This window comes from Phyllobates terribilis, unplaced genomic scaffold (genome assembly GCF_046119375.1).
Source record: "Phyllobates terribilis strain yellow unplaced genomic scaffold, ASM4611937v1 Scaffold_5__5_contigs__length_657084704, whole genome shotgun sequence".
NCBI lineage: Eukaryota > Metazoa > Chordata > Amphibia > Anura > Dendrobatidae > Phyllobates > Phyllobates terribilis.
In genome coordinates this window covers 320,670,788-320,691,474 of record NW_027362765.1, presented here as the reverse complement: position 1 = coordinate 320,691,474, position 20,687 = coordinate 320,670,788, and the positions used below count along the sequence as shown (strand labels likewise).

The following is a 20,687-nucleotide window of genomic DNA, read 5'->3' as shown; positions in this document are numbered from 1 at the left end:
GCTCCGCCCCTCATGTGACTAGTGACGTCACCACGGCTCCTTCAGCCCTTCTCATACTCTCCTGAGCTCCGCCCCTCATGTGACTAGTGACGTCACCACGGCTCCTTCAGCCCTTCTCATACTCTCCTGAGCTCCGCCCCTCATGTGACTAGTGACGTCACCACGGCTCCTTCAGCCCTTCTCATACTCTCCTGAGCTCCGCCCCTCATGTGACTAGTGGCGTCACCGCGGGTCCTTCACCCGTCTATATCATACTCGCCCCCTCATGTGACTAGTGACAACACCGCAGGTCCTTCACCCCTCCATATTATACTCTCCCCCCCTCATGTGACTACATGCGTTGTAGTGACCTCATCATAGATCCTTCGCCGCTACTTAGTATACTCTCTGAAGCTCCGCCCCCTCATGTGACTGATCACATGACAGTGACATCAGCACAGGTCCTTTAGCCATTCTGATTGTGCTGCTCAAGCCTTTAGGATACTGCTAAGCCTCTGCTCTGGGTATGTATAGATTGAGCTGCTGTTATGTACAGTATGAGTGGCCTGTCTGCAGCATATCTATACTGATCTGTATTTTAATGTATATACCCCTGACCATATGTGTGTAGTTATATATGGTCATGGCTGTGTAGAATACATCTGTACTAATCCCTATCCATCTATACCTATATAACACACATACCTCCTTATAGGCAACATTAAGGAGTATACTGGAGTATGGACACAGGTGAAAGTTTACAATTTTTGTATATTTTATTGAATCATAATTAAAACAATCATCACAACGTTAAAAATTAAGCATGAAAACAATTTCTATCAGCACACAGGATTATACATGTGGGTCTCAAGCCAAGGCTGAATTTTAAGATTTTAAGTAGTCCAAAAGTAATTAGATTAATAAGAATAAAGTTCATCAATAAATTTATAGTCTTCAAATGGGTCTAAAGTGTCCACACCATAAAGTGACAGTGCCGATAACATAGGCTTAATGCCCAGACTATATAATCTAAAGTGACCGTGCTAGCAGCAATAATATATTGTTGAATTGATACCTGAAAGGATAATGCCTATCAATGAACTATTGCAGCAAACCCGGCCAATCCAAATATCCTGGCAAAATTATAATTAATAGGTGGAACTTTGCTCACATCAATGTAAATTCAAAAGAACATCAAGTCTCAAATGAAAGATGGAGTGTAACTATTTCTGCTCCTACATTACTAGTTGCCATTATGGAGATGAGCTGGTTACTGGGGTCAGATTTTTAGATTTCCCTAACAAACAGTCCTATCAAATACAAAATCTGCTGTACCCCTCGGTGACATCCCGGTACTATATGATAAGAGGATATGTAATCTTGGGATTACTGTGTGTCAGTCATCATTTCAGCTCCAGGGTATGGCTGTGTTCACACCTTACATTGGCATCCATCACTATAGTAAATATATGGTTGATGTATATGATTGTAACTCGGTAACCTCATGGTGACATTGTCCACTGTATGGCATCCATCAGAGACTTCCTTTTAACTGTTACATTAAACAGCGGCATAATGTTGAGAACCTAGGTTAAAGGGGTTTTCCTCTATAGATGATGGAGTTCTGATACCAGCAGCAGCCAGATGTAAACAGTATTACGAGCAGAACACCACCTCTATGTCACACAGTTTATATCCAGCCGCTGCCGAATTAGTGGAGGGCTGACATTAGACACCCATATCTATTTGATATTCATGATCTTTCCTAAGGATACCAGTGTAGTAGAAAACCCCTTTAAGATGGCTGCAGGTCTTCCTGTTTAACTACCTTTACATTTGTTTCCTCTACCAGTGAATAAATCCAAAATGTCTCTTTCATTAGTCACATAAATGGCTCCCCGTGGTTGGCGTGAAGCCTTTCTAATGCTGCATCTATTAAGACAAAATTAGCTATGTATGGTAGGAAGCCATTGAGTAGAGGAGTGATATGAATGGAGGCCACCCTCAATAAGAGTGTGAGATGCCCACAATAGATGGTGCTGCAGTAGTTTGGTGGCGTTATAAATGATTCTGCGGAATATTTTTATTATTATTATTTATTTATATAGTGCCATTGATTCCATGGTGCTGTACATAAGGAGGGGTTACATACAAAATACAGATATCACTTACAGTAGACAAGCTACCAATGATAGACTGGTACAGAGGGAAGAGGACCCTGCCCTTGCAGGCTTACATTCTACAGGAGTGGGGAAGGAGACAGTAGGTTGGGGGCTGGCGGTAGCTCTGGTGTTGTTGAGGTGCCAGGTCATGGCAGGCTGTAAGCTTGTTTGAAGAGATGGGTTTTCAGGTTCCGTCTGAAGTATCCAAGTGTGGCGGATAATCGGACGTGTTGAGGCACAGAATTCCAGAGGATGGGGGATATTTGGGAGAAATCTTGGAGGCGATTGGGTGAGGAATGAATAAGTGTGTAATAAATAAGAATATAAGTAATATATAATACATAAAATTATAACTGCATAAACTGGCTGTTTGGGTTAGGCTTCATGCACGCTATTTTTGCTCACTTAGCTTAAACTATATGGTGGGAGCATTATCCAATATGTACTTAAATGTTTCCATAGGGCCCTGTTCACCAGATGGAGGCAAAAATGTCTGAAGGTGTGAGAGAGACCAGTCTGTTATATCTATGACATATCAAAGAGTGCTAGGCAATGAACGCCTAAAAGCTTATTCACATTAATATATAGCAGCTGTGTTGTATGTTTCATGTCACAGTCGCGATTCCCAATCTCACTGTGGATGTCATGACAGCTTTATAGCCACATATGATGCTATTATCAGGAAACCCATAGCCGTAACACTGTCCATAATTTTTTATTATTGATCTTATTTTTGCAGTGTTTGTTTGTGAACAATAAGGGTTTCTTTTATATATACTGTGGGTATGGTAAGTATTCAAACCCCTTTACATTTTTAACTCTTAGTTTCATTGCAGCCATTTGGTAAATTCTAAAAAGTTCATTTCTTTTTCTCATTAAAGTACACTCTGCACCCCATCTTGACTAAAAAAAAACAGAAATGTAGAAATTTTTGCAAATTTATTAAAAAAGATAGTTCTACTCCTTCATTGGAGTCCAGCTGTGTTTAATTAAACTGATCGGACTTGATTTGGAAAGGCACACACCTGTCTATATAAGACCTCACAGCTCACAGTGCATGTGAGACCAAATGAGAATCATGAGCTCAAAGGAACTGCCCAAGGAGCTCAGAGACAGAATTGTGGCAAGGCACAGATCTGGCCAAGGTTACAAAAGAATTTCTGCATTACTCAAGGTTCTTAAGAGCACAGTGGCCTCCATAATCCTTAAATGAAAGAAGTTTGGGACCACCAGAAGTTTTCCTAGACCTGGCCGTCCAGCCTAACTGAGCAATCGTGGGAGAAGAGCCTTGGTGAGAGAGATAAAGAAGAACCCCAATATCACTGTGGCTGAGCTCCAGAGATGCAGTAGGGAGATGGGAGAAAGTTCCACAAAGTCAACTATCACTGCAGCCCTCCGCCAGTCGGGCCTTTATGGCAGAGTGGCCCGACGAAAGCCTCTGCTCAATGACCCTAAGCACACAGCTAAAATAACAAAGGAGTGGCTTCAGAACAACTGTGTGACCATTCTTGACTGGCCCAGCCAGAGCCCTGACCTAAACCCAATTGAGCATCTCTGGAGAGACCTGAAAATGGCTGTCCACCAACGTTCACTATCCAACCTGACGAACTGGAGAGGATCTGCAAGGAAGAATGGCAGAGGATCCCCAAATCCAGGTGTGAAAAACTTGTTGCATCATTCCCAAGAAGACTCATGGCTGTACTTTCTCAAAAGGGGGCTTCTACGCAATACTGAGCAAAGGGTCTGAATACTTATGACCATGTGATATTTCAGTTTTTCTTTTTTAATAAATTTGCAAAAATGTCTGCTTTTTTCAGTTAAGATGGGGAGCAGAGTGTACTTTAATGAGAGAAAAAAAATTACCAAATGGCTGCAATGAAACAAAGAGTGAAAAATGTAAAGGGGTCTGAATACTTTCTGCACCCACTGTGTGTGTGTGTGTGTGTGTGTGTGTGTGTGTGTGTATATATATATATATATATATATATATATATATATATATATATATATATATATATATATATATATATATATATATATATATACAGTACAGACCAAAGTTTGAACACACCTCATTTAAAGATTTTTCTGTATTTTCATGACTATGAAAATTGTACATTCACACTGAAGGCATCAAAACTATGAATTAACACATGTGGAATTATATACTTAACAAAAAAGTGTGAAACAACTGAAAATATGTCTTATATTCTAGGTTCTTCAAAGTAGCCACCTATTGCTTTGATGACTGCTTTGCACACTCTTGATGAGCTTCAAGTGGTAATCAAAGCAAAAGGTGGCTACTTTGAAGAACCTAGAATATAAGACATATTTAAAAAAAAAAAAAAAAATCTTTAAATGAGAAGGTGTTTCCAAACTTTTGGTCTGTACTGTGTATACATATACATACTTATATACATACACAGTGGGTACGGAAAGTATGTAGACCACGATATTTTTTTATATATATACACACACACATACACACATACACACACACACACACACACACACTAACACTTTTTTATTTTTGGGTAATTTGACTGGAGCTGGAATTATTTCAGTGATTGATGAAGTGTTTTTTTTGTGGGGAGTGAGAGGGGATTGTATAATTTTTATTTAATCTATTACCTTTTGTGTATATGTATGTGTGTATAATATATCTATATATCTCTATCTATCTCTGACTCTGTCTGTCTCTATCTATATATCCTTGTCTGTCTTTTACAGGCCAAAAGAAAGACCATTGGAGATCTTAAAGGGGTTTTCCCATGAACAAAAGTTCATTTTAATCAATGGCTGTGTCTGACCGTGTACGGAACATGGTCTGATCATACCACAGCTCCAGGGGAGGAAGTAAGAGAGTATACAGACAGGACAGCAGGGTATCACAGCTGATTATTTTTGTGAGATAAAGCATTTCACTGCCTGTTTTTAAACAATGTTTTACCTCAAAGAAAGAATCAGCTGTGATCCCTTGCTGTAATGTCTGTACTCTCTTTTGCTTCCTCCCCTGCCCAGGAGCTGTGGTATGTTCTATATACGGTCAGACACAGCCATTGATTAAAATGAACTTTTGTTCATGGGAAAACTCCTTTAAAGTGGTTTTCAAGTGAAGAGAAGTTGTCACCTATTCATAAAATAGGTGATAACTTATAGACCAATGGGAGTCAGAGCGCTGTGACCACCACAGATGGGAAGAACTGGGTACTTTTATCCCCTTTAGAATGGAGCGGTAGTGAGCATTCTCAAATGGCCCTCCATTCATTTTCTCTTTTGGTCTCATAGCAAATGAATGGAGCAGCAGTCGGGGATACCCAATTCCATTGCATTCTAACAGGGTTAAAGGTACCCTTCTCCGCCGATCAGTGGAATTCACAGCTGTTGGACCCCACCAATTTATCCTGTAGATAGGTTCAATTTAAAGAGGTTGTCTGGTGAATGAAGATAAAATTATCTCCTATCAGTTGTATAACCTTATTCCTACATTAAAATGATGCGTTCCTTGTATTATAAAAATGCATTTATTTGAGCAAAATCAACTTGCATACCACCGCACACAAAATGAAAATGAATGCGGACTAGTCCGGTTGGGCATTTACTCCCCTGGTTAAACCTCACCCAGTGATTAAACTACACCTCTGTGTCCGCTTGTCGGTCCTTGGACTCTTGTTTGTGCATGCTACATTTCATAGTGAAGCCAAGTGCACTGTGCAAGCCATGGATTCAGTGCTCTCTTACCCAGCCGACTGCCATGGCGGAGCTTAGCACTGAGCCCAGCGTATGTGTGGGCACTACTGCAGCCCTATCATGACCACAATTTTAATAAATCTGTCCCCTTGCCCTCCAATGTCACCTTTCTATGTATACACATATAATTATGTTGCTTTATGTTGCATGCATATGTTTCATAGTTGTATGCAACCTAATGATGGCGATTTAACAGGATTTGAGGACCTGACAGGTTCCCTTTAATATAATATTAATTTATCTATTCATTTTTTCACACTACACTGTTCTATTGTAGCTGGGATACATTTTGTAGGCAGCTGTTCATATTACAGGATTATCTGAGCAGCTGGTACAAGGTCATGAGGATTTCAAGGCTAAAAGTTCTTACTTTCAGAGATAATGTTTCCATTGTCTCAAGTCAGAGGCATTTCTCCTTGAATTATTTCTTATCTTTTAGCTGCTCTAGGCCCTTACTCTCACTTTCCACAAGTATAACCTCAGACATAGTTAAATCTCTGCGCACCTATTTTTCTGTGCATAATGGAGGGCTCCATTTATATCATTACTTCAATGTTTTCTGAAATGTTTCCCATTATAATTCCTAGTTAGTGACAATATATCACACAAGACAAGAGGGAGACTTTGCAGCATAGAGCAGTTGCCCATAGCACAAATCACATTCAGCCTTTCATTGTCCAGAGTACCTGTGGTGGCTCCGAGCAACTTCTCCATTCTTTGATAAATCTCCCTTATTGTCTATTATGGGATTTTAGAATTAGTGCTCTTTTTCCCAATCAGGTTCCTACAGTGTAGGATCTTTCACAGGATAATGGTCCTTTTTCTGCCTGACCTCCCAAGATGGACCAGAACAGGAGCTTGATGACTGAGAAGATACTAAACCTCACCCTGGAGATTATCTGCCTGCTTACTGGAGATGTAAGGGACACCAAGAATTAAGTCACGTGGCATTAGTCTAATCTCTAAATATATTATAGCGACATGACCAGAGAGGTTAGCGATACCGTGAATGTATGAAGCTATATTTATCAGTGTCTCTCTCCATACACAGAATTACAAATTTGTGAAGAAGACATTTGGAGAGGCTGTGGCCTCCAGCAGCTATCCTCATGTGTTAAGAGAATGGAAAAAGACCAAGTTCCTCATAGGGAAACCTCAGTCTCACTCACTGATAAATGAAAGGGACTATGAGCAGAAGATCCTAGACCTCACCAACAAGATCATTGAGCTGCTGACTGGAGAGGTGAGCGCTGCTGGGAATAGCAATGTAAAACATAATATACAGACCAGCGAAGGACAATCAAAATGCCAGAAATCACTAAAAGGGAACTTATTAAATCTTGAACGGGCTGTTCATTACTTTTATATTGATTGTTTGCCCTTACTATAGGTCATCAATACCATATCAGTGGGGATGAGACACTGGCACCCTTGCCAAGCAGCCTGATCCTGATGATGGTCGGATACCATCAGTTGTAAAGCTGAACAGCACACTTCCATGAACTGTACAGTTGCTGCGACCGGGAAATGAACCTCTGCCCCTATTTCAGTGAATAAGAATGGATCTGCAGTACCCCGCTGCAGCTAATGTACAGTTCACAGAACTGTCCTCTTCAGCTTTGCAACTGATCACAGCTGATTGGTGACAGGTCAATTCTCTCATTCCCTTCAAACTGATATTGATGACCTAGCTGAAGAATAGACCATCATTTTAAAAGTAGTGGACAGCCCCTTCAAATCTATAACTAGAGTAATTAGCAGTAAATATACACTACGGGATAAAATAAGGAAGAGGTAAATGATTAGACCAAGCCACACTTACAGGGGTATTCCCATGTTATTAAATTGTTTTAGTTAGCATGAAAATAAAAAAATTGTGCAATTGACTTGCTTTTTCTATCTGCTGTCATTCTCCTGCTGTGAGAGCTTTTATCTTTCATAGTGTACAGCTCATTTCCATGGAACTCGGCCATGAGAGTCTACCCAGACTTTGGCTGAGAGTGCAAGGTATTTGTGTTAAGAAGAGTTAACTCCTAATATACCTGTCACCTCTCTCTAGTTCCTTAATCGCTATACAGCAGTTAGCTGCCCACATCTTTCCCCCTTCCTCTCAGCTCCTGACAAGATGTTATAAATCTTGCAAAATCAACAGCTACCAGCATATGCAGCTTTCAGCTTTCTTCTAATCACGTCTTCAGAGCTACCGGAGCTGTGTGTTTGTTCAAGTGCCCTGTGATCAGGATGTGTAAATACAGGGATAACCATGTAGACTCCAGAACAAACCATTGATAGCTGAATGTGTTACAACTCAACTTTTGCTGAGCTTTATAGTTCTACTAATACTACTGCACTGCTTCTCACCAGAGCTGTTACTCATGGAGAAGAGCCTATCCTGCTAGAAACCAGAAAGACGAGACCGCATAGCTCTGAGATGCTCAAGAGACTACTTGAGAATAACGCTTTAACTCAAGGTAAGGCTGAATTCAGTTGTCCGTGTTTCACAATGCCATTACCAGCCACAGGCCTCCTGACATGAACTGATTAGCCTCATACATGTCTGTTAGTTTTTGGTCAGGAGACTCATGGCCAGTCTGGGAATTGATGTCTGTATACGGACCGTAAAACATGAATGTCTGAATTCAGCCTCAGAAATCCCACATGTTGTATCTTGCAAATCTATGTGGAGGTTGTTGATCATAGATGGCGAGTCAGGATTACTTGTTATGTTATTTGTCACGTGATTGCTTCAACTTAAAAAACCTACCTGATAATCTTTGGTCACAGGCAGCGTTGCTCTCAGGTGGTGAGTCTAGATGACTCTGTGTCTGTTGCTTAATCGTTTCAACACCAAATCCGTGTGCTGAATGTTGGTCACAAACAGAAGGTCCAGATCACAGAGCCTGAAGGTAACAACAGGTAAATGGTGTCAGCAGTCTGTTCCTATCAGTACCACCCTATACTGTCACTACTCAAAGCACGCTCTGAAAAGGGCAACCCTGCAGGCTATTTCACATGAAACCCTAAGATTAACCCTTGTATGACATTGCAAACACATTTTAGCTGGCAGGGTGACCATGAGTTGAATAGAGTAGCTGCTTATGTGAAGGTTTTAGAACTCACCAACAAGATCATTGAGCTGCTGACTGGAGAGGTGATCACTACCAGCAATACTGGGACATTATACGGTAACACAAGTGGTAATGTATCTGGATGATGACTGTAACATTGTGTGTCAGGTTCCGATAAGGTGTCAAGATATAACAATCTATTTCTCCATGGAGGAGTGGGAGTACTTAAAAGGACACAGGGATCTATACAAGGACGTTATGGAGAATCATCTACTTCACACAACTTTGGGTAAGAACATTTTGTAAATGATAAAGGTGCAGACAGTTTTGAAGGGTAATGCAGATCATAGATGCATCCATCATATAATATGTATAGATTGGATTTATCCACAGTTTAGACTTGTTTCCTGCAGATAAATCCAGTAAAAGAAATACAGTAAATGGATCTCCTAATCCTCAGCATTCCCAGGATTGTACAGCTGAAGATCTCACACAAAATCATCAGGTACATGGAACAGAGATCTCAACTGATTCATCATATATTCTAAATATTAGACACGTGCCTCTTATTCTCTGCTATTGTTTTAAAAATGCATAATATAGCTTGAAGATTCCCTCAATATAAAAATAGAAGATTTCGATGATGAAGATGACACATGTTTTACGGACATGGAACATTCTTCTGATAACATCACTGGTAAGTGATAACACAATATACAGAACGAAACCTAATATTTCCCAAGAGTCATATTTTCAAAAACATAATATTCAGTTATTGGCCTGGCCATAGATTGACAGCGGCATTTAACTAGTTAAACAGTGATTGGTGGTAGTTAGCACAAAATCTGGCAAGATTCTCTTCTCTAGAAGATATCAACTGTGAGTGGGGAGATGAACAAGTAGGTGGCATTCTTGAGTTTAGATGTGTCCTTATAGTAAGGGTTAAACAGACATTCAGGACAGGTCACAATAGTCCTAGGTTCTTCCCAAATCTAGGAGAATCTGCAGTCACATGTAAACAGATGAATTTTGTTTTTAACAGATGGATCAAGTAAGAGAGATCCATTAGAAACACGCTCCAGTCCGCTGTGTTCCCAAGAAGATCTAGATGAAGATCTTAATGCTTCGAAGGATCATCAGGTACTTACCACTGGGGCCTTACTCAACATAATCTGTAGAGCATGTAGGTCTTTTGGTCAGTCCTAGTTCGACAAATCAGACGTGATATTCTATTCAATGGGTCAAAAGGGGTGGCATTAGTTGGAAATGGAGAAAATTATGTTTATTTATTGCTTGTATCTAGTTGTTGTTCTAAAGTGTTTAACTTTAGAATTAACCAGAAGAGAACTGAAGGGAACTGGATACTTAGTCACAGTAAACAATATTTCTGTTTTTTTTCACTCTCTCCCCTATAGTCCTTCACTTCCTACTAACCCCCCTTATCCCAATACACCTAGTAAGGAACTGGTCATCTCTCCCTCAATTCTCCCCATCCATCTCGCCTCCTCCTCAGAACTGTTTCTCAACATACAACCCCTTGCCTCCAAACACAGACAGCCCCCTCATGCCCTCTCCTGCTCCCACCTGCTAACACTTTCCCTGCTCCTCCTCACTGCCGGCGATATGTCTCCAAATCCTCACCACATTCCCACAGTCACTTCTACCTCTCATCCTCGATCTACAGTGGGTACGGAAAGTATGCAGACCCCTTTAAATTTTTCACTCTTTGTTTCATTGCAGCCATTTGGTAAATTCTAAAAAGTTCATTTCTTTTTCTCATTAAAGTACACGCTGCACCCCATCTTGACTGAAAAAAAAACAGAAATGTAGAAATTTTTGCAAATTTATTAAGAAATAAAAACTGAAATATCACATGGTCATAAGTATTCAGACCCTTTGCTCAGACACTGCTTAAGTCACATGCTGTCCATTTCCTTGTGATCCTTCTTGAGATGGTTCTACTCCTTCATTGGAGTCCATCTGTGTTTAAATAAACTGATAGGACTTAATTTGGAAAGGCACACACCAGTCTATATAAGACCTCACAGCTCACAGTGCATGTCAGACCAAATCGGAATCAAGAGCTCAAAGAAACTGCCCAAGGAGCTCAGAGAAAGAATTGTGGCAAGGTACAGATCTGGCCATGGTTACAAAAGAATTTCTGAATTACTCAAGGTTCCTAAGAGCACAGTGGCCCCCATAATCCTTAAATGAAAGAAGTTTGGGACCACCAGAAGTCTTCCTAGACCTGGCCGTCCAGCCTAACTGAGCAATCGTGGGAGAAGAACCTTGGTGAGAGAGGTAAAGACGAACCCCAAGATCACTGTGGCTGAGCTCCAGAGATGCAGTAGGGAGATGGGAGAAAGTTCCACAAAGTCAACTATCACTGCAGCCCTCCACCAGTCGGGCCTTTATGGCAGAGTGGCCCGACGGAAGCCTCTCCTCAGTGAAAGATGAAAGCCCGCATAGAGTTTGCTCAAAAACACATGAAGGACTCCCAGACTATGAGAAATAAGATTCTCTGGTCTGATAAGACAAAAATAGAACTTTTTGGTGATAATTCTAAGCTTTATGTGTGGAGAAAACCAGACACTGCTCATCACCTGCCCAATACAATCCCAACAGTGAAACATGGTGGTGGCAGCATCATGCTATGGGGGTGTTTTTGCAATTGAAGGAAACATGAATGCGGCCAAGTACAGAGATGTCCTGGATGAAAACCTCTTCCAGAGTGCTCTGGACTTCAGACTTGGCCAAAGGTTTACCTTCCAACAAGACAATGACCCTAAGCACACAGCTAAAATAACAAAGGAGCAGGTTCAGAACAACTCTGTGACCATTCTTGACTGGCCCAGCCAGAGCCCTGACCTAAACCCAATTGAGCATCTCTGGAGAGACCTGAAAATGGCTGTCCACCAACATTCACCATCCAACCTGACGGAACTGGAGATGATCTGCAAGGAAGAATGGCAGAGGATCCCCAAATCCAGGTGTGAAAAACTTGTTGCATCATTCCCAGGAAGACTCATGGCTGTACTAGCTCAAAAGGGTGCTTCTACTCAATACTAAGCAAAGGGTCTGAATACTTATGATCATGTGATATTTCAGTTTTGTTTTTTTTAATAAATTTGCAAAAATTTCTACATTTCTGTTTTTTTCAGTCAAGATAGGATGCAGAATGTACTTTAATGAGAAAAAAAATGAACTTTTTAGAATTTACCAAATGGCTGCATTGAAACAGAGTGAAAAATTTAAAGGGGTCTGAATACTTTCCGTACCCACTGTATCACTAATTTCTGCAATCTTTCTAACCTTATACCCATTTGCCTAGTCCCCACTTCCCCAGTCCCTCTAACAGGAGCCCAATGGAACTCCCGCTCTGTCTGCAACAAACTTTTCTACATCCATGATACTTTCATTATTAACAAACTTTCCTTCCTCGCCATCACCGAAATCTGGCTCACTCCCTCTGACACAACCCCTACATCTGAACTTTCGTATGGTAGATTCTACTTTTCCTACGACCCTCCCCCCACCCCTGCGTCAAGCATGGCGGAGGAGATGGTTTTCTCCTGTCAGATAAATGCTCCTTCTCTCATATCCCACTGCCACCCTTCTTTACTCTTCCCTCTTTTTGCGCATCTACACCCCCTCTCCTTCCTCCAACTGGCTGTCATTTATCGCCAACCACCACCTTCTTCGTCCATTTCACCACCTGTCTACTTCATTTACTTTCCGTTGACATCCCCACTATCATCATTTGTGACTTCAACATCCCCATTGACATTTTCCACTCAGCTGTCTCTAAGCTTCTATCTCTCACTTCCTCCTTCGGCCTTGCTCAATGATCTTCTGCAGCCACTCACAAAGATGGCCACACAGTGGACCTCATATTCACATGCATCTCTTCCCTATTTAACCTCTCTAACCAGGGTCGTGGAGTCTGTATAAAATGGACCGACTCAGACTCCTAAAATATATAATAAATTGGTTACATTAGTTCAATTCAGTTTGTGGGGAATATTTTTTTATAAGAATTTGGGAAAGTTATGAAATATCCTATAAATGTCTGTCTTATTCCTGATCTAAGGGTCTAGACTTTTAGCTGAGCTGAATCTGTGCTACAGTAAATTTATCACTTAAACATGAGCTATGTATGAGGGAGTCCGAGTCGTGGAAATTGAGGAGTCTGAGTCGGAGGTTTGGCTTACTGACTCCACAGCCCTGTCCCTAACTCGCCTCTCCCTCTTTCTGACCACAAATTACTCACATTCTCTTCCCTCTCCTCTCCAGGTCCACAATCTCCAGTCCGCAAACTTGCACACCCTCTCAGAAATCTCAAACACCTCGACCTACACTCACTCTCTGAATCCCTTCTCTCTCTTATATACATAAATTCCTTACACAATATACAATGCGGCAGCAGCATCTACAACACCACAAGAGCTGCAGCTCTTGCATTGGACGCTCCCCTCACACATACCAAAGCTCGCACAATCAACAGGAAACCCTGGCACACCAGCTTAAATAAAAAGCTGAGGCGGGCTTCCAGGGTTGCTGAGCGGAGATGGAAAAGGTCCCACTCCAATGAGCACCTCATCACATTCAAACAGTCCCTCACTACTTTCAAGTCCATACTCACTGCAGCAAAACAAACCTACTGCTCATCTCTCATATCATCCCTGTCTCACAACTCTAAACAGCTATTTAGTACTTTCAATTTTCTCCTCTGTCCCCCACCGCCTCCTTCCTCTCATCTCAGCTGAAGACTTTGCCTCATTCTTCAAGCAGAAAATTGACAACATAAGGCAAAGCTTTTGCTTAAAGTCCCCACAGCACCTCCTCATAACTACTCAACTCTCCTCCTCCAAAACCAGCTTCTCCACTATCACGGAAGATGAACTTTCCTCTTTACTCTCCTAATCAAATCTCACCACCTGTGAACTTGACCCAATCCCGCCCCACCTCATTCCAAACCTTACAACTGTCTTCATCCCAACCCTAACTCTCCTCTTCAACCAGTCACTAACATGCCTCTTTCACACCCATCCTCAAAAAGCCCTCCCTTGAGCTATCCTCTCTGCCTAACTATCACCCCATATAACTTCTCCCCTATGCCTCAAACCTAGTGGAACAACACGTCCATCTTGAACTGTCCTCCCACCTCTCCTCCTGCTTCCTCTTTGACCGCTTACAATCTGGCTTCCGACCGCATCATTTCACTAAAACTGCCCTGATTAAAGTTACCAATGACCTACTAACCGCCAAATCCAAGCGACACTACTCTGTCCTCCTCGTCCTGGACCTGTCATCTGCCTTTTACACAGTGGACCATTCCCTCTTACTACAGACTCTTTAGTCTCTTGGCATCACAGACTTGCCTTATCTTGGATTTCCTCATACCTAAAAGACAGGACGTTCAGTCTCCCACTCACACACCACCTCCTCATCTCGCCCCCTATCTGTCGGTGTCTCCCAAGGTTCAGTTCTAGGACCCCTCCTTTTCTCCATCTACACAGATCTACCTCTCTGGACCTGATATCATCTCCTTACTAACCAGAATCCCACAATGTCTGTCCGCTATTTCATCTTTCTTCTCTGATAGTTTTCTAAAACTTAACATGGATAAAACCGAATTCATCATCCTTCCACCATCTCATTTAACCCCACCAACTGACCTTTCCATCAAAGTCAATGGCTGCTCACTCTCCCCAGTTCCGCAAGCTCGCTGCCTCGGGTAACCCTTCAAATCTTATATCCAAGCCCTTTCCACTTCCTGCTGACTCCAACTCAAAAATATCTCCCGAATCCGCATATTCCTCAATTATGAATCTGCAAATACACTAGTGCACGCCTTCATCATCTCCCACCTCGACCACTGCAACCTCCTGCTCTGTGGCCTCCCTTCTCCCTTCTCAACACTCTTGCACCCCTCCAATCTATCCTAAACTCTGCTGCCCAACTAATCCACCTGTCCCCCCGCTATTCCACGGCCTCTCCCCTCTGTCAATCCCTGCACTGGCTCCCCATTACCCAGAGACTCCAGTTCAAAACCTTAACCTTGGCATACAAAGTCATCCACAACCTGTCTCCTCCATACATCTGTGACCTGGTCTCCCAGTACTTATCTACACGGAATCTCCGATCCTCACAAGATCTCCTTCTCTTATCCCCTCTTATCTCCTCTTCCCACAATCGCATACAAGATTTCTCCCATACATTCCCCCTACTCTGGAACTCTCTACCCCAACATATTAGAATCTCACCTACCGTGGAAACCTGAAGACCTACCTCTTCTGACAAGTCTATGACCTGCACTAACCCTCGCTCCACCATACCGCTGCACCACTAGCTCTACCCTCACCTATTGTATTCTCACTCATCCCTTGTAGATTGCGAGCCATCGTGGGCAGGGTCCTCTCTCCTCCTGTACCAGTTGGTGACTCATTTTTGTTTAAATTATTGTATTTGTTGTTTGCTATGTATACCTCTTTTCACATGTAAAGCACCATGGAATTAATGGAGCTATAATAATAAATAATAACTTTACCATTATGTAATCTATACTCTGTCTTTTACTCTTTGAATCAGGATGATGATCTGCTTGATATTAAAGTTGAAGTAGTCAATGAAGAAGAAGAGAAGTATTGTACAGCTGATCCTCAGTGTAAAGAGGAGCAAGAAGAAATTCCTGTATTTATTGGCATAGGTGAGCTATCCAGTGATTTTAGGTTAGCAGGAAAGTATTCACTTTCTAATCTCACAGTATCAATTCAAAACAGTAAAGAGAGACTGGCACATGAGAGGTTAAATCTATAGCAAGTCGTAATACTTGACACTGCCACTACTAAAAGTATGGTGCCTTAAAGGGGTTTTCCCATGAAAAAAAGTTATTTCAAGTTCTGTTGAATAAAATTAATATGTTCCACAATTGGATGTTTTTTTTTTAAAAAAATGTTCCTGTGATGGACCATGTTGAAGAACTTTATAAGTGTAACACCGACGTCCCTGCATGGTTCTTCTCCCTCCCCCCTCCCCCGACAGGGACGCCATCATGCTCACTGCCATTGCCACTTTGCTGTTCCTTCTGCTCATGTCACAGCTTTGAGGCCCCAGAGCCTGCGCACGCTGTGCAGATCTCCTGGCAACGTGCCTAGGGCGCACGCTCCCTGCTTCTTAAAGGGGCAGCGCGTGCACTCCGGAAGTGTCCCTAACCTATTGCTGAGAGGCATCATGCATTTAAGGCACCCTCCCCTGTAGGGAGGTGCCTGAGTTACTTTAGTTTCTAGTTTGTCTTCAATCCTTCTAGTCCGTTGTTAGGTCCCCATCCTGTCTGAACCAGTACCTGTGATCCTGAACCTGTCCTGTTTAAACCAGCCGCCCTGTATGAACCAGTACCCGTGATCCTGAACCCATCCCGTCAGCCAGCACCAGTATCCTTTCTGCCAGTAATCCTGCCTTTGTCCCGCCTGACACTCCGAGTCTGTACCTGCATTCCTGACCCTTAGGGTCAGCTGCTGCAGTACCGGGGATTGCCTAGAGTGGTACTTGGTGGCTACCTGCAGGTCAAGCCTAACCTCACCATCAGAGGTTCTAGTAAAGACCAGGTAGTCGCTTAGTTTCGCCCCTCTAGGGTAAGCCAGGCTTGTGGCGCATTGGGTCAACACCCACCAGGGTGACAAATAGTAATGTAGTATGAAAGTCCATAAACATAGTCTGAAATGTTACATACACAAACGATCCATTAATCCTCTATGCACTTGGACAAAAATAATAATTTTATGCTGCAGCCAAAGGGTTATATTGCTTATTATTGATTAGTTTTTTTTATATTTAGATGATCTGTGTGTTTTTTTGTTTTATTTTTATGTGAGACGATCTGTGGGTTTTGTTCCTATTCCCTGCTACCACCAATGTGTAGTATAGCATAGGTGGAAGTGAACTACTCGACGAATTGCAAGTTGTTTTCAATTGACGATGTTTTGCATGAGTGTATAAAACCATGTGAAGTCATTGTATATGTATATCTGCCTGATGAAGGAGCTAGACCAGCTCCGAAATGCGTAGCACTAAATAAGAACCTTTTAATAGTACCCAAGTGGTATTTTACCTATTCCTCTGTGGCAGCGCTGAATCAAACCACCCATCATCTTTATCCCTGGAGCTTCTGTCTGTATGCTAACTAAGGAATGAAGAGCAGGAATCCACCTCTGTGTGCTGTGCTGTGTATGGTAGACCTCATTGCAGTTAGTCTTCTCCCACTTACTCAGTCAAGTGCAAATTAAGAGCGACGGCCTGCTTAGGGGAAAACTGGTGAGAATGCAGGATAAAAGTCAGAAAATGGTCAGAAATAGCATTAGTCCTAATATACACACACAGGGCACCTTGAAAGTACGGTTACCATTTCATAGTGTAATGTAAAGAAATAGCTTTACTAAAGAAAACATTTTCTTTTCTCCCCACAGATGGTCACAGCAAGAATCAATTTTTATCCCCTGATTGTGATGAAGATTTGGATATTACCCAAAATTCTACAGGAGGAAATACATTTTCATGCTTGGAATGTGGGAAATGCTTCGTACACAAATTAGACCTTGTTAAACATCAAGAAATTCATAATGGAGAGAAACCATTTTTGTGTCTGGACTGTGGGAAAAGTTTTGCCAGAAAAGCAAATCTAGTTCAGCACCAGAGAACACACACTGGGGAGAAGCCATTTTTATGTTCCCTTTGTGGGAAATGCTTCAGCCAGAAGTCAGGACTCCTTGGGCATCAAAAAACTCACACAGGCGAAAAACCATTTTCATGTTCGAAATGTAGCAAATGCTTCACCCAGAAGTCATGTCTTATTGAACATCAGAAAATTCACACAGGAGAAAGGCCTTTTTCATGTTCAAAATGTGAAAAAAGTTTTATCCACAAATCAGATCTTGTGAGACATCACAGAATTCATACAGGCGAAAGGCCATTTTCATGTACTGAGTGTGGGAAATGTTTTACCCAGAAGCAAGATCTTGCTAAACATGAAAAAATTCACACAGGGGAGAAGCCATTTTCCTGTTTAGATTGTGGAAGATGTTTTACTCTGAAATCTGATCTTGTTAAACATCAGAGAATACACACAGGAGAGAAGCTGTTTTCCTGTTCAGACTGTGGAAAATGCTATACCCAGAAATCAGGTCTTGTTGACCATCAAAAAATGCATACAGGGGAGAAGCCATTTTCATGTTTGGACTGCGGAAAACGATTTACAAAGAAATCAAGTCTTGTGGATCATCAGAGAACGCACACAGGGAAACCCTTTTCATGTTTGGAATGTGGGAAAAGTTTCAATAGAAAATCATCTCTTGTTGAACATCAGATACTTCACACAGGGGAGAAGCCTTACAACTGTCTGGAATGTGGGAAAGGTTTTAATCAGAAGTGGGGTCTGGTTGAACATCAGAAAATTCATAGAGGAGAGAGGCCCTTTTCATGTTTGGAATGTGGGAAATGTTTTACCCAGAAGTCAGGTCTTGTTGACCATCAAAAAACTCACACAGGAGAGAAGCCATTTTCATGTTTGGATTGTGGTAAATGTTTTACCCGGAAATCGGTTCTTGCAGAACATCAGAGAATTCACACAGGGGAGAAGCCATTTTCATGTTTAGAATGTGGAAAGTGTTTTTCAAAGAAATCAGTTTTTGTTGACCATCAAAAAATTCACAAGACAACAAAGCAGTTTTTATGTTTAGAATGTGGAAGAGGTTTTAACAGGAAATTAGATCTTGTTGAACATCAAAGGAGTCACACCGGGGAGAAGCCGTTTGCATGTTTGGAATGTGGCAAATGTTTTTCAAAGAAATCAGTTTTTGTTGACCACAAGAAAATTCACACCAAAAAGAAGCCGTTTTCTTGTTTGGAATGTGGAAAGTGTTTTTCAATGAAATCTGTTTTTGCCGACCATCAGAGAATACACACAGAGGAGAAACCAGTCCTTTATCAAAATCCAGAAAATGTTATAAGCAACAATCAAACTATTTAGGACATCTTACTCTTTAGCACAATCAGACCTTTTAAAGTTTCTGAACTTTAGTTTGTCATTGAATTTCCTTTCCTTGATCTTCCATTACAAAATTGAACTTACGTGAGTTCAATGACGGCTAGAATCAAAGAAGGGATAGGGAATCAAAAAGAACCTTACTGTGTTTCGAAGTGGTGAAACTTTGCCTTCTGATCAAATGACCCGGAGATTGCCTCATTTTGTTGTGTGTCCTGGAGATTTTTTTTTAATATCAAATAGTTTTGCTAGAACACAGGTAAAAATTGCTGTTCTTTGTGCACTCCACGTATCGAGCAGTACAAGACTCAGCACTGCCCACAATATATTTGATAATCCTTGGAGAAAATGTTAACACTAATTTATGAAAACCAATTTGCTGATGACTGTCCAATGGGGAAAACCTATTGTAATTTTTGTTAGATCTAAGTCATAATTATGAAATTCCTACAAATTGTAAGGCCAAATACGATTTGATAGATCAGACAGCTCATCTGTCAGATAATTTGCTGACATTTTACACACACGAGTTAAGATTAATATTAATCTGCCCACATTTTTTTTATATAAATTGCCTTAAGCTTGGCATAGCATGCTTCATAGAATGCTATTGCATTGGGCCCAATACTGCATTCTGATGTGCTAATATCCAAGTGGCTTCAGCATTCAGTAATGATTAACTTGCTTTATTATGGCATCACAAACACAGGAACAGCAGCAACCTTGCAGCCCCTAGTATAGGCCTGGGTCCTTGTCAAGCAAATACAGTAGTGTACAGTCCTCCCATTTAACCATATAGTTACCAAGCCTAATGAGATATCGCTTAGTGATAATAATTTAGAAATATTTCAACATATCCCAGTGATATTGAAATAGGTGTTGTTATTTTTATTAAAAAAAAATCAGAAATTTGACTATTGAAAAAATTAGAAATTTTCAAACTTTGAATGTTTATATCCTTAACGGCTTGCACTCATCTGCGTTAAGAAAAAAAAAAAAAATCGCTCAAATGTTGATCCTGAAAAGTAGGGCGAGTGTCATGCGAGTACAATGCAATTTTTCTCACCTATCATCCATATGACATGCATATGCAATCCGCATGCAATGCATTTTTAACATCAGCTTTTACATACTGTAATTCTGTCATTTAAAGCCAGTTTGCCAACTAATAAAGCAATCATATATACAGATATAGATAGAATACATTGGATAATTGTACTGTAGATATTGAATGTCACAATCCCCCTACATATAATAAACTAGCACCCTTTAGTGTCTTTCATGTGACTCTAAAGGGTGTTTAGCCTTATTAAACCTATTAAATTATTTAAAAAATGGCATGGGGTCCCCCATTTTTTAATAACCAACTAAGGGAAAGCAGAGAGCTGGTGTTATTATTCTGGGAAGAAGCCAATATCAATGGAGCTTCACAGCCTATTAATAACAGCTCACAGCTGTCTGCAAAGCCTTTATTGGTTATTAAAAAGGGGGGACCCACCAAAAATTGTGGGGCCCCCCTATTTTTTAATAGCTAGCAAAGGCTAAGAAGACCGCTGCGGGCTGATATTAAGAGGCTAGGAAGCTCTATGGATATTGGCCCCTTCCCAGAATAATAACACCAGCTCACAGCTGTCTGCTTTCTCTTGGCTGCTTCTGAAAAATAGAGGGACCCAAGTCATTTTTTCAAAA

The 20,687-nt window shown here is 41.2% G+C and overlaps 1 protein-coding gene across 8 annotated transcripts in view; it reads left to right on the top strand.

The window, feature by feature from the left end:
- LOC141273119 (uncharacterized) overlaps positions 1-20,392 on the top strand; it is a 50,929-nt gene extending 30,537 nt beyond the window's left edge. For 2 of the 8 annotated variants that reach the window (XM_073684529.1, XM_073684530.1), the window contains 8 exons: positions 6,672-6,809; positions 6,943-7,134; positions 9,128-9,248; positions 9,358-9,464; positions 9,563-9,656; positions 10,002-10,099; positions 15,551-15,668; positions 17,425-20,392. In XM_073684529.1, coding sequence (XP_073540630.1) covers positions 6,732-6,809; positions 6,943-7,134; positions 9,128-9,248; positions 9,358-9,464; positions 9,563-9,656; positions 10,002-10,099; positions 15,551-15,668; positions 17,425-18,983 — 2,367 coding nt within the window. In that variant the 5' untranslated portion in view covers positions 6,672-6,731 and the 3' untranslated portion in view covers positions 18,984-20,392. Of the gene's footprint in view, positions 1-369; positions 504-6,671; positions 6,810-6,942; positions 7,135-8,255; positions 8,363-8,675; positions 9,043-9,127; positions 9,249-9,357; positions 9,465-9,562; positions 9,657-10,001; positions 10,100-15,550; positions 15,669-17,424 lie in introns of those variants that run through there. The other 6 variants (XM_073684533.1, XM_073684531.1, XM_073684527.1 and 3 more) reach the window with 6 other exon arrangements.
- Positions 20,393-20,687: the final 295 nt, after the last annotated feature.